Raw genomic sequence first — 11,742 nt, 5'->3', positions numbered from 1 at the left:
CAACTAAAAATCCAGATAAATCTGCCTAATATTCTTATATTTTTAAGGAAAAATGTAGAGATAGAACTGGAAAGTTTAAACCGGAAGTTGAATATGTTTCATTTGTGCCTTATAATTTATTTAAAATGTTTAACAAGAGCAAAATAATAATAATAATAATAATAATAATAATAATAATAATAATAATAATAATACACTTTTACAAGGTTACAAGGTAAAGTTATTGTCTTTTATTATTTATTTATTTTTTATGTTTGAGCTCTTTTTGCTACATCTATTTTAGAAAAAAAGTTGAATCTTGTTTCTTTAAACAAGCAAAAAGCTATTTTATTTTTAAAAATATGTTTTTACTGTAGTAATTCAGCTAATAATAAGAAAAACAAAGTTTAAATATATGTTTGTTTATACTTTTACATACATTTTCGCACAGTGCTGAGTCATGGCAAGTTGTCTGCTAAGTTACATTTATGTAATTATGTGTTTTATTAATTTATGGAGCCAATATCCATGTTTTCATGTGTAATAAATGGGAGTAAATCACAGTGGTTGATTCGAAAATTAGCACAATTTTCACAAAATATAAATAAATACATTTTAAAAAATAATTGAAAATTAAGAAAAAAAAGAAAGCAAACAGGAATTTCATTTTTTGAAAAAATGTTTTTATTGCAGTTTTATAGCTAATTAAAAGAAATACAAAGTTATATGATATATATGTTTGTTTGCTCTTTTTGGTACACTGTCACATATTTTTAACTTAAGGTAAACCGTCTGCAAATTTCTATCTATGTAATTATGTGTTTTAATCATTAATTAATTAATTGTTTGTTTGTTTCGGCTAGGCGTTGGAGCGGAAGTGAACCTTATTTTGAAAAGCACCCAATCCGGAAGTGTTATCGGTCACGACAAAGCAGACGCATGAATGAGCTTCCAGACGATATTAAATAATAAATAAGGGGGTAAAACGTAATAACCTCTACGTTATGACTTCTTGTATTGTTTATAAGTCCTCTGTGGCAGCTATGAGCTTTATAAAGCTACTTCTAGAGAGAGAAAAGTAGTCATGACGAGAGGCGACGTGTGAACATGTTAAAAGCCAGCGTGTCTCATGTGCTCAGACGTCTTGTGGTGTGTTATCGTGAGGGAGCCAAGGCGAGAGGTGTAGCCGTGGCGAGCGAGGGGAGGGCCGAGCCGAGGCTGGAGGCTCGCAGGGCGGAGGAGGAAGTTCTCACAGGCGAGGGAAAAACACAGGAACAACACGGTGTTCAGTTCGGACGAACCGGAGGAACCAGAACTCACAGAAAAATGCCTCCGAAGAAAATCTGCATCGTCGGATCTGGAAACTGGTGAGCTTTTTCACTCATATCCTCGATGAGTCTTGCAGAAAAAATGCCTATTTATACAGTCTAACAATGGAAATCAACGCTAACTGCACACGTTTTTTTTTTTAGATCAACACACATGCACGCAACATGTAGAAGCTCTTGTGTTTTATTTGGATTATTATTAATCTGAAATATAATTAAAATCTAAAAAACATGGTGTTAATCCAGCCCCTCTTTATCTAGACACCACCCCGTTTCATAGGCTGCCAACATGCTACAACATGATGAGACTGATAATGACTTCTGGGGCTTGATGGATGTGTATTATATAATCCAAACAGTCTCCATAGAGAGGTCATAGACTGCTTTCTGATTCAGACATGCAAAAGATAATCGATATACGATTAATCGCCAGATGTTTTGATACTCGATTAATCAGAATAAAGGTCAAACTTCTCTGTTTCAGCCTCTTAAACGTGGTTATTTCTGAATGTGGTTTGGTTGTGGACTGAACGAGAGGTGTCGACGTTTTTTAACGCGTCCAGCAACTCATCGGTTAATCGAGATGAAATAACCGATATGTTAATCGACGCCGAAAATGCAGCACATGCTTTTGGTGAACCCGGTCGTGCCAAATATCGTTTTTCTTTATTGAAATCACGCGTGACAATCTTTCAGTAGATTTTTTTTGGGTGCACGTGCGACCAAAATAGTCAAAGATAAAAATTCTGTGAGTCCAGCTTCTTAAATGTGAGTATTTTTGAATGTATTTTGGTTGTGGGCTAAACGAAACGCTTGAGGACGTCATCTTGGGCTTTCAGAAACACTTAAACCACCACTTTCTGACACTTTATAGACCAAACTACTCATTATAGATTGCTCTATTAATCAATTTGGATCAACCTACAATGAAAATAACTGGGCAGTTGACTAATTTGGGACACTGGTTTGCACTGGTGCGTCCAATTTATACATTTAGGTGCACCCAAAAGTACAGAGTGACGCCGAGATCCAAAAGTGGCGGAAGGTATGTCGATTGCTGCTCAGCGGCATATACCGATTCCCAGATTGGTATAAAGATTTTCGGAGTGGTATGCTGCTATTATGCCGTTGTTATTCCACCGACACATGACGGTATGTGCCGCTTGAGATTGTTATGGCACTGAGAGACTGTTGTACCACCCCCTGATGAATATGCAAATATAATGCCACTAGGCTGGTTTGACGACAAGTACTGCCGTAAATGTATACATTTTTTTGTCTTTATTCACAATGCTAACTTAACACATCATGTCTAAATTTCTGCCCATAAACTACTTTAAGCCAATGAAAGAGCTAGCCTTAGCTAACATGGCTAATGTTAGCCCAGCCACCGTAGCCAGTCTGACTAATCGATAGCAGAAACTTTGAGCCAACCAATTATGGCATAACATGCCACAATGGTTAATGTCCTGCGAAGTAGATTTTATATGAAGTAATGTATTATTGTGTTCTCCTAATAATGAAAACCTGTCCCCAAGTATTGTTTTGTTGGTTGGCTCAAAATTTTCTGCTATCAATTAGTCAGACTGGCTACAGTGGCTGGGCTAACATTAGCCATATTAGCTAAGGCTAGCTCTTTTTAGTTTATAGGCAGAAATGTAGACATATTACTTTACTATCATATCGCAAGAGTTCCACGTGTAATTACTGTCTATATGCTTACATCCTAACAACATAACATACATACGTTCCTTTACTTTCGGTAATGTGTTAAGTTACCGAGCATTGTCAATAAAGACACAAAAAAAATGTAAATATACATTTACGGCAGTATTTGTCGTCAAACCAGCCCAGTGGCATTATATTTGCATATTCAGAAGAGAGCTGTACCCATCCAACAGTCTCTCAGCGCCATAACAATCTCAAGCGGCACATACCGTCATGTGTCGGTGGAATAACAGTGGCATAATAGCAGCGTACCACTCCGTGAATCTTTATACCAGTCTGGGGATCGGTATATGCCGCTGAGCAGCAATTGACATACCTTCAGCCACTTTTGGATCTTGGCGCTACTGTAAGTACATTTTAGCCCCGATTAATCAGCTTTGGTTGTTGATAAATCAAGACTTTGGATGACGTCTTCTTGGGCTTCGCAAAAACATTAACCCCATTTAAAAAAACAAAAAAAACAATTTTTTGACAGTAATACACCAAAATACTAACTGATTAATCAAGAAAATAAGTAATTTGTTCAGCGACAATGAACATAACAGTGCACGGAACTAGCTTTTCACACTGGTGCGCCTCATTTTTACATTAGTTGCATTGGCACATCATTTAGTTTCACCCAATAATACAATTAGACCTAATTTCTCAACAGATTATGGCAATGATTGTAATCAAAAGGGGGAAATCCATGGTTTTCTTCTGTAAAGGTTGGATCTAGGATTGAGATGCTGGTTGTCTGCTCATATCCTGTCTCCTCCCTCCAGGGGATCTTCCATTGCCAAAATAATCGGCCACAATGTCAAAGCATCCAACCGGTTTGACCCGTACGTGAACATGTGGGTATATGAGGAGATGATCGACGGGAAGAAGCTGACGGAGATCATTAATACGGAGCACGAGAACGTCAAATATCTGCCCGGGCACAAGCTGCCCAGGAACGTGGTGAGTGTTTCGGCTCAGGGGAACGTTTCAAAGTTTCAGTCATCTTGTGTCAAAGGGTGACGCAGTCTACTGCAATCTTTGAATGTACTTCGATTGAGACATTACACCGATAAGATAAGAACTTTGACCCATATGTCTTGCGTGTTATCGGCTTTATCTTGCATTGCTTCGTAATCGGGTGTGCAATAACTGTTTCTTAGGTCATGCAAGAGTCTGCTCATTTCAACTACAAAACAGTGCAATGGCAGGAAATACTCATTTGTACTCTTTTGTTAAATTTGGCTTTTTTTAAATGGAGTCTGGCATTATAACATTTTCCTTGCATCCACTCATTGGTTCTCTATGATCTGATTGTGTTCAAAGACTAATGTTTGTTGCCGATGTTCTCCAGGTTGCCGTTCCAGAAATCACAGAGGCCGTCAAAGGAGCAAAGATCCTCGTCTTCGTGATCCCGCACCAGTTCATCGCCAAACTGTGCGATCAGATAAAACCCCACATCACAGAGGGAACCATCGGGATATCGCTCATCAAAGTGAGATCCCGTCATTGTTGCTCATGTCAGATTTCCTCTCAGCGAAAAAGGGGAAACGGGGCCGCGTTCAGTCACCTGACCTTGCTTCATATTGTTCTGTGGCCTCAGTACCATGGGACACTGTAGTGGTACAACACAGGGACAGTCACCACAATGAAACTTGAAGTATCCATGACTGTTCAATCAAGGCCGCCACCCTGTCCAGGCCAGAGGTCATGGCACCGAGTGTAGAACAGAAACTTGGACGCTGTTCAGACCCAGCATGTTAGCAGCAGAAGTTTGTAAACACCCTGTCCGTTTCAACTGCAATATCACCGGACTCCCTTAACAAAACGCACAATTTTGAGAGTTTTTAAGTTTGGAGATGGGTAAGAAAAACTTTCAGAAACAGCAAAAGCAAATTTGAATTCATTCGATCCTTCTTGTAAATTCGGCATTAATTGCAACACATTAAACATTCTTTATTTTATCTTGTATAATGTGTTAGTTTGTCACTAGATAGCTGTGTCGACAGTAGCAGTTGTTTGAAATCACTGTTTCAACTGATTTGACATTAACACTAAATTTATGAAGACAGTAAGATTGTATTGATGGTAAACATGACACATTAACCCATATAGGCTCCTTCTCTGTCGCCTGTCGAGAGACTCCCCAGACTCCCTTAAAGAATTGTGCAATTTTATGAGTTGTTTAGTTAAAAGGAACTTTGTGAACATTGTGAAACGCTGTCGATGACAAATTCTTAAGTATTTTGGCCTGCTCGTATATTCGGCAAAGGTTATACATTTCTTCACAGTTCTTTCTGTAAAAAACCATTGTGTGCGTTTGTACCAGTGATTAACTGTTTCTACGTCGGGTGTTAATAACAGGTATGAACGTAATCCACATTGCCCCTTATTATTGTCTTCTAGGGTATCGATGAGGGACCAGAGGGTCTGAAGCTCATCTCAGACATCATCAGAGAGAAGCTGGAGATCGAGGTCAGCGTCCTGATGGGCGCCAACATCGCCAACGAAGTGGCGGATGAGAAGTTCTGTGAAACCACCATCGGTCAGATCCCGTTTTTTATTATCGTCATCAACTTTTTTTTTAGCTTTCGGCGGCATAAAATATTACTGACATTGCCGTCCTGCAGAGGATGACTAATAACTGAAAGAGGATGTGGTGTGGTGGTCTGACAAAAACACAACATTCAGCCTCTGTTCCCTTTCAATGATCTGTTTTCAACACAGGTGCAAAAAATGAGGCGAACGGCGTCATCTTCAAAGAGCTGCTTCAAACTCCAAACTTCCGTATCACCGTGGTGCAGGAGAGTGATACGGTGGAGCTGTGTGGCGCTCTAAAGGTAAAGACAGACACATATTGTGAATATCAAGTAGTTATTCCTCATTGAAAGTATTAATCAAAAGCAACATGTATGTCAGAACATCGTGGCAGTAGGTGCCGGATTCTGCGACGGCCTCGGTTTCGGAGACAACACCAAGGCGGCGGTGATCAGGCTGGGGCTGATGGAGATGGTTGCGTTCGCCAAGCTGTTCTGCAAAGGCGAGGTGAGCTCCACCACCTTCCTGGAGAGCTGCGGCGTCGCCGACCTCATCACCACCTGCTACGGAGGACGGAACCGCAAGGTCGCCGAGGCCTTCGCCAAAACGTCCAAGGTGAACGGGACTAAACGGCTGTATCACTGGCCTCAAGTTTTTAAATATCGTGGCCATGATTTCAGTAAACGGAAACCTCAATTGTTTGTGTTTGTACTCACGTTTGTCTGCAGTCTATCACTGAGCTGGAGGAAGAAATGCTCAACGGCCAGAAGCTTCAGGGTCCACAGACCTCCGCTGAGGTGTACAAGCTCCTTCAAAAGAGGGACATGGTCAACAAGTGAGTGCACCGATTACTAAAATAACTGTTTGTTCCTGTCGGCGTCTCTGTTTGGCGATCACAGCCTGTTATATAAACACCACTCTTGTTAATTGAAAGCCCGTGAATCAGCAGCTCAGACACATGTACTTGTTTTCATTACGTAACTGTTATGAAGATGCTCAATGTGATAGCTGCAGGATAATGACAGGCTGGCATCCCGGAGCATTTCTGTCTGCTGTCACGCCTCCATCGCAGACTAAAGGAATTAATTACATTCACAGGCGTGTTTAATGTTCAGTTGTGATGTGTCAACTCAATTATATGTTTATTATTGAGGTAATTATTAGTTATTTACTTACATCATAGGGGCAGAATATTGGGCTGCACGATGTTTTGATAATTTTTATTACGATATGATTCACAGTTAGTGGGAAATTATCATTTTTCTCACATCTGGAGAACAAAATCAGGCACTACAGTACTTCATTATAATGCTGTTTGTCACGTCCTCATATTCCATGTTGTGATTTATTTTTGATTATTTTTTTGTCGTGCAGCTTTAGCAGAATATGAGAAACACCTCTGCATTGAAAGCTGACCAGTACACCAATAACTACGACCTCAATGTGAAAAACATGTGACTTAATTAACTCCTTTTATGACGGTGTCAACAAAAAACTGGACATTGAAGGCACCATAAAAGTTGACAGTTTTATTGGATTGCCTTAAATTATATAAGCGTGCCTAATAAAGTGACTACAATCAGTTTAATTAACAACAATACAGTAATTATGATTATCACTTTAACAACTGCAACATTGTTTTTCACAAGTTTAAGTAAAAGATTTAAGACTTTTTTGATGCACACAAAAGAATTATTACCGTACTTAGTTTTCAGCTCCAATTTGTTAAAATCCGTAAATTTCTACCAACAAATACACATTTGTAACCTCAGTCATGTACAGTCTATATCGGGACCTAATAGATTTCTTTCCTCCTTTTTTCTCACGATTAAACTGCACATAGAGTCGCCTTTTATTGTGACCACACCTTTGTACCAAACGGGGTGATTAATCAGCGTCCTGATAGACCACACCCGTCAGGTGGATTGTTATAACAACGCATTGATTCTTCTGCGCACATAAAAAGAAGCCTTAAATATTTAACGGGAGGAAACACAACAGTGTTGCACTTGTATTTTTGTCGAGTGTCAATGAAAGTATTGAAATCAGATGTGTTAAATTAGTTTCACGGCCGAGGTCGTCTCCCACAGGTGCTTCCACTCTTCTCTCCCAGCTGAACGGGGCGACTGTGCTTAATTGACAGCCTTTTAATTACCTCGTTTTACCATCTGTGTTTTATATGGCTTTTTTATAATTAAGGCTGACCCACAGCAAAGAAAACAAGAGACGAGAAGGCAATAAAGTTTATTAAAATCTGACGTATGTCAGGGTGACGTCACCGTAAGCAGAGTCTGAACACCTGTGTGAAAAACATCTCCGTTCTGAGTATCTGTTTTCTCCTGCAGGTTTCCATTGTTTTCTGCAGTCTACCAGATCTGCTTCGAGGGCAAAGAGGTCAAAGAGTTCATCACCTGTCTGCAGAACCACCCAGAACACATGTGAAGGTGTGCAGCCATGTCCACTGCCGCTGCTGCTACAGTGGCATTTTACAACCACTAGAGGGTGACAGAGATTCATCAGACGGAAACGCACAAACCGCAACAGAGAGCACTTTGACTTGAGATTATTCATACTCTTGACATTTCATCAAGGATATTTATTTTTGTCGTAGCTTCAAAAGCAATTTTTTTAATTGATTTTACTTTTATTTTGTGACGATCTCTGTAATATTCGTTTGGATCCTGTGCAGCTTAAAATATCAATTAAATTATACTTAAATAAGCTTTGACATTTCTTTCAACTGTGGCAAGTGTTAAAATATAAACCTGCTGAGACACACTCAATGGTTTTGTATGGGTTGATTTACTTTTCACTACAATTTGTTTACTAAAACTAATGATAGCCTTTTTTTAATCTTCCTGTGGAGTCTTTTTGTCAATAAAATTAATACACGAGAATCTGTCTTTTCATTCAACATTGTGTCATTTTGTCTGTTTTAAAAATATTGTGCATCCATCTCGCTCCGTTATCTGACATTAGGACTTGTTCCTTCGTGGCTGACATTCGCTCAGATCCCCACAGTGATTCCCATGAGGGCCGCAGTAACTCAGCATGAGCAAATGGATTAAAGAACAAACAGCGTCCTTGTAGCTCTGTATCAACCATGTTACAGGTCAGACTGGTGGATAGTCTCTCACCGTCGGTCTCTATCTGTCTACCATCGCTGTTTCCATGTAGTATGTTCACTTCTGTGTCCTTCTTTGTGTCTGGATCTTCTGCTGTAACCCTTCAACTCAAATTATATGTAGATATAGAAACAGAGACAAAACAACTCAATATGTTGAGATCTTCAAACTGAATTATTAGACATGAGCCTAATTTAGGTCGCTCTTGACTATGAAGAGAATATTAAAGCTCAAACCAGAAACAGGCCTCATTGATTCATGCTGTTTGATGCTCAGACACTGAAACTAGACACAACACAAGACGAATGCTGGCAGTTCTCTGAGGCCACAGCAGGACACAATGGTGGTTTATGCCCACTTTGCAAAATTACCATGTGTCTGTAAATGGCAGATTGTGGTTGTACGCAACTGTCTCCCTCTTGTCATGAAGAGGATGGACTGCGATGGAAACAAGTCTGCAGACAATGTCTTAGACAGATGTGTTTTTATACTGCTCTTTTTCAACAATAGACAACTTTTTAGCTTCTATGTCTCATTCTTAGCCATGTAGCCAGCAGCTATGTTGCTAACGCTGTCTTTTTCGACATTTACCTTTGATCATCTCACTAAAAGTAGTCCTATTACACCTGGAGAGGAATCCATCCAATATTTGTTGTTTGGCATTCTACTTAAAACAACAAATTTCAACCTCATGGGGGCGCTAGAGGTAAAATCGGGAGACCACCAAAGTTGGTAGGATTCATCCTCTTGGGAACATAAATGGTTCCACCAAATTTCATGGGGATCCATCGAGTGGTTGTTGAGATCTGGAACAAAGATTGTGGGCCGACAGACGTTGTTACTAACAGTTCTCACTAGCGTGGCAGAATTTTTTTAATCTTGAGAAATAACAGAAGCATTTTTTCTTTGTAATCTGATGGAGAGGTGCTGCCAGAGACTTTTTGGAAACAGCTCTTTCTGAAAATATTTGACATGTTATTTGACAAATAATTTTTGTATTGTTGTTTATCACAGCGCTACCACCGCTGTTTCCTGTCCAGCAGCCTTGCATGGTCACATATTTTAGGACCATTATGAAATGTCCAGTTCAGCATGGAGTTTAGACACAGTTCCCGTTGTTGGAGGCAGCAGGACCTTTAGCATCTTTGTCAGTTTTGACTAAAATTGGTGCCCTAATCCAGGTAAAACTCCTTCCTTTGGGTTACCATGAACCATATCCAGTTATATCTTGTGTGTCTTATATCTTCTGTGACACCTTTATCCTCTCTTCAAGTCGTTATCCACTTATCCATTGGTGGCTAACTTTCCAAGCTATCTTCCAATGACAGGCCTCTGTGTCCACGGCGGCCCAGATCCCAGGACATCAAAGAGCTGGAGAGAGGCACCAGTTATGGGGGGCAACAAGGGGCCACGAGGAGCTTCCACAGGTTCCCATGGGAGAGTTGGGCCTCGCAGGTCGACGTCCTCCTCCCATCCTCTACAGTTACTGTCATCAGTGGGTTTTTGAGCGAGTGCTGAGACCCTTGTGGTGGCCTGACACAAGCCCAGATCCTCAGTTTCAAAGAGAAGGGCCCACCTTCAGATGAGACCCGAGTTTTGAAAGAGGAGCTTAATCACCAAGGTAACTTGTCTATTGGTAGCCCCTGACCCAACGCACACATACATCCACTGTCCTCCAGTGAGAGGCCCTTTGGACAGAGGAGGATAATAGCAAAACAGCATGGCACAGGTCCATCCAAGCTTCATAAAGGGATAATTTAGTTGTTTTGATTCCAAGAGTGAGATGAGAAGATCAATATCAATCTAGTCGCGCTCAATCCAGAGTGAAAGAAAAATCGCCTTTCAGCGCTTCAACAGACGGCTGAGATGAACACTTTGTATCTCTTTTGTTTATTGTGTATGGAAAGAGAAAAGTCAAAACAACAATTTGTGGTTTAAGCGAGAGTTGTGTTTTGAAGTTAAATTGCAAAGTGACTCCTTTTTCTACAGAAGAAACAGTCGGAGAGAAGCTGTTGACAGTAAACTCTTCCAGACTAAGTGGAATGCCGTCTCTGGAAAGAGGAGCATTTTTCTAATGTAATTTTTCAATTTTGCCAGCACCACAAACAAAGTTCCACTCAGCACCATAATGATGTGGCGGCAGATATCTTAAAGCAGCTCTAATCCATAATTTTATATCAACAGTGACTGAGATGATTATGTGTAAGTGAAAGGGACCACTTGTGTTGACAAAATCACAGAGAAACTCAACTTTTACAGTCACATTTATGGAGTTTTTTTTAAGCTTCTTTTAGCTAATTGTTTTGGTTTTTGTTGCACTCAATTTTGCCATTGTGGTCCACTCTTAGCAGTTTCTCTTTATCTGCATTCAGATAAACCGACGGCAGCAACCAAAAGGTAAAATTAGCAACTAGCTAGTGAATAAAGTGGAGCAGCTAGCAGCTAAAAAGCCAAATATTTATCGGTGGAGACCAAAATGAAGCTAAATGGAGAGTGAATATCAAACTTAGATTCACTAAATGGACAGAATCGTAACAAATATTGAATGCTAATGTTGCTAAGCATTTCCTGGATGCATAAATAGACTGTTTGCCGACAATATTTTAAGTATCCATTGCTAACTGCAGCTACTGACAGCTAATCAGTTCAGTTTGCCATGCAGCTAGCAGCTTGTACTGGGAGCTCGGGGACCAGTGAAATGTGAGTATTTACAATGCTAACACAGGAGCTTTGGACCTAGCTGGTTAGCATGCTAGCTTCAGTATATATCTCTGGAGCACGACTAGTTAATTTCTGAATGTTTTCAACCCAAATTCTTACACATTGCCCCTTTAAGTGCTTAATGATGCAGATAATTCCTGCTGTGTGCCGTTGCGTATGAAGTTATTTTGTCTCCGTCATTCAAAGGTGCCGTAAAAGCACTGAGAACTGTCTGTAAACGCGGTCTGTGATGAGAACGTCTCTTAACTGCATGAATTTAATCTTTATTGTGTTATTTCTGGATGATATCTCCCCCCCCCCCCCCAAAAAAAAAAAAAAAAAAAAAAAAAACATATTAAGACACT

The 11,742-nt window shown here is 40.0% G+C and overlaps 1 protein-coding gene across 1 annotated transcript; it reads left to right on the top strand.

Moving 5' to 3' along the window:
• Positions 1-874: 874 nt before the first annotated feature.
• Positions 875-8,466, top strand: LOC115577296 (glycerol-3-phosphate dehydrogenase 1-like protein). Its single transcript, XM_030410294.1, has 8 exons — positions 875-1,346; positions 3,800-3,977; positions 4,369-4,509; positions 5,421-5,559; positions 5,742-5,854; positions 5,934-6,167; positions 6,281-6,387; positions 7,898-8,466. Exons 1-8 carry the CDS (start codon positions 1,087-1,089, stop codon positions 7,992-7,994), a joined length of 1,269 nt encoding a protein of 422 aa, XP_030266154.1. The 5' UTR covers positions 875-1,086; the 3' UTR covers positions 7,995-8,466.
• The last annotated feature ends 3,276 nt before the right edge of the window (positions 8,467-11,742 follow it).

This window comes from Sparus aurata, chromosome 24 (assembly GCF_900880675.1).
Source record: "Sparus aurata chromosome 24, fSpaAur1.1, whole genome shotgun sequence".
Classification (NCBI taxonomy): domain Eukaryota; kingdom Metazoa; phylum Chordata; class Actinopteri; order Spariformes; family Sparidae; genus Sparus; species Sparus aurata.
The sequence above is the reverse complement of the archived record's forward strand: the minus strand, read 5'-3'. Positions and strand labels throughout refer to the sequence as shown.

What these genes read in the sequence shown, in the direction of transcription:
- LOC115577296 (XM_030410294.1), top strand. Translation starts at nt 1,087, where the DNA reads ATGTTAAAAGCCAGCGTGTCTCATGTGCTCAGACGTCTTGTGGTGTGT. An exon ending in ATCGTCGGATCTGGAAACTG is followed by an intron (nt 1,347 to 3,799) that starts GTGAGCTTTTTC and finishes TCCTCCCTCCAG; the next exon opens with GGGATCTTCCATTGCCAAAA. An exon ending in TCGGGATATCGCTCATCAAA is followed by an intron (nt 4,510 to 5,420) that starts GTGAGATCCCGT and finishes ATTGTCTTCTAG; the next exon opens with GGTATCGATGAGGGACCAGA.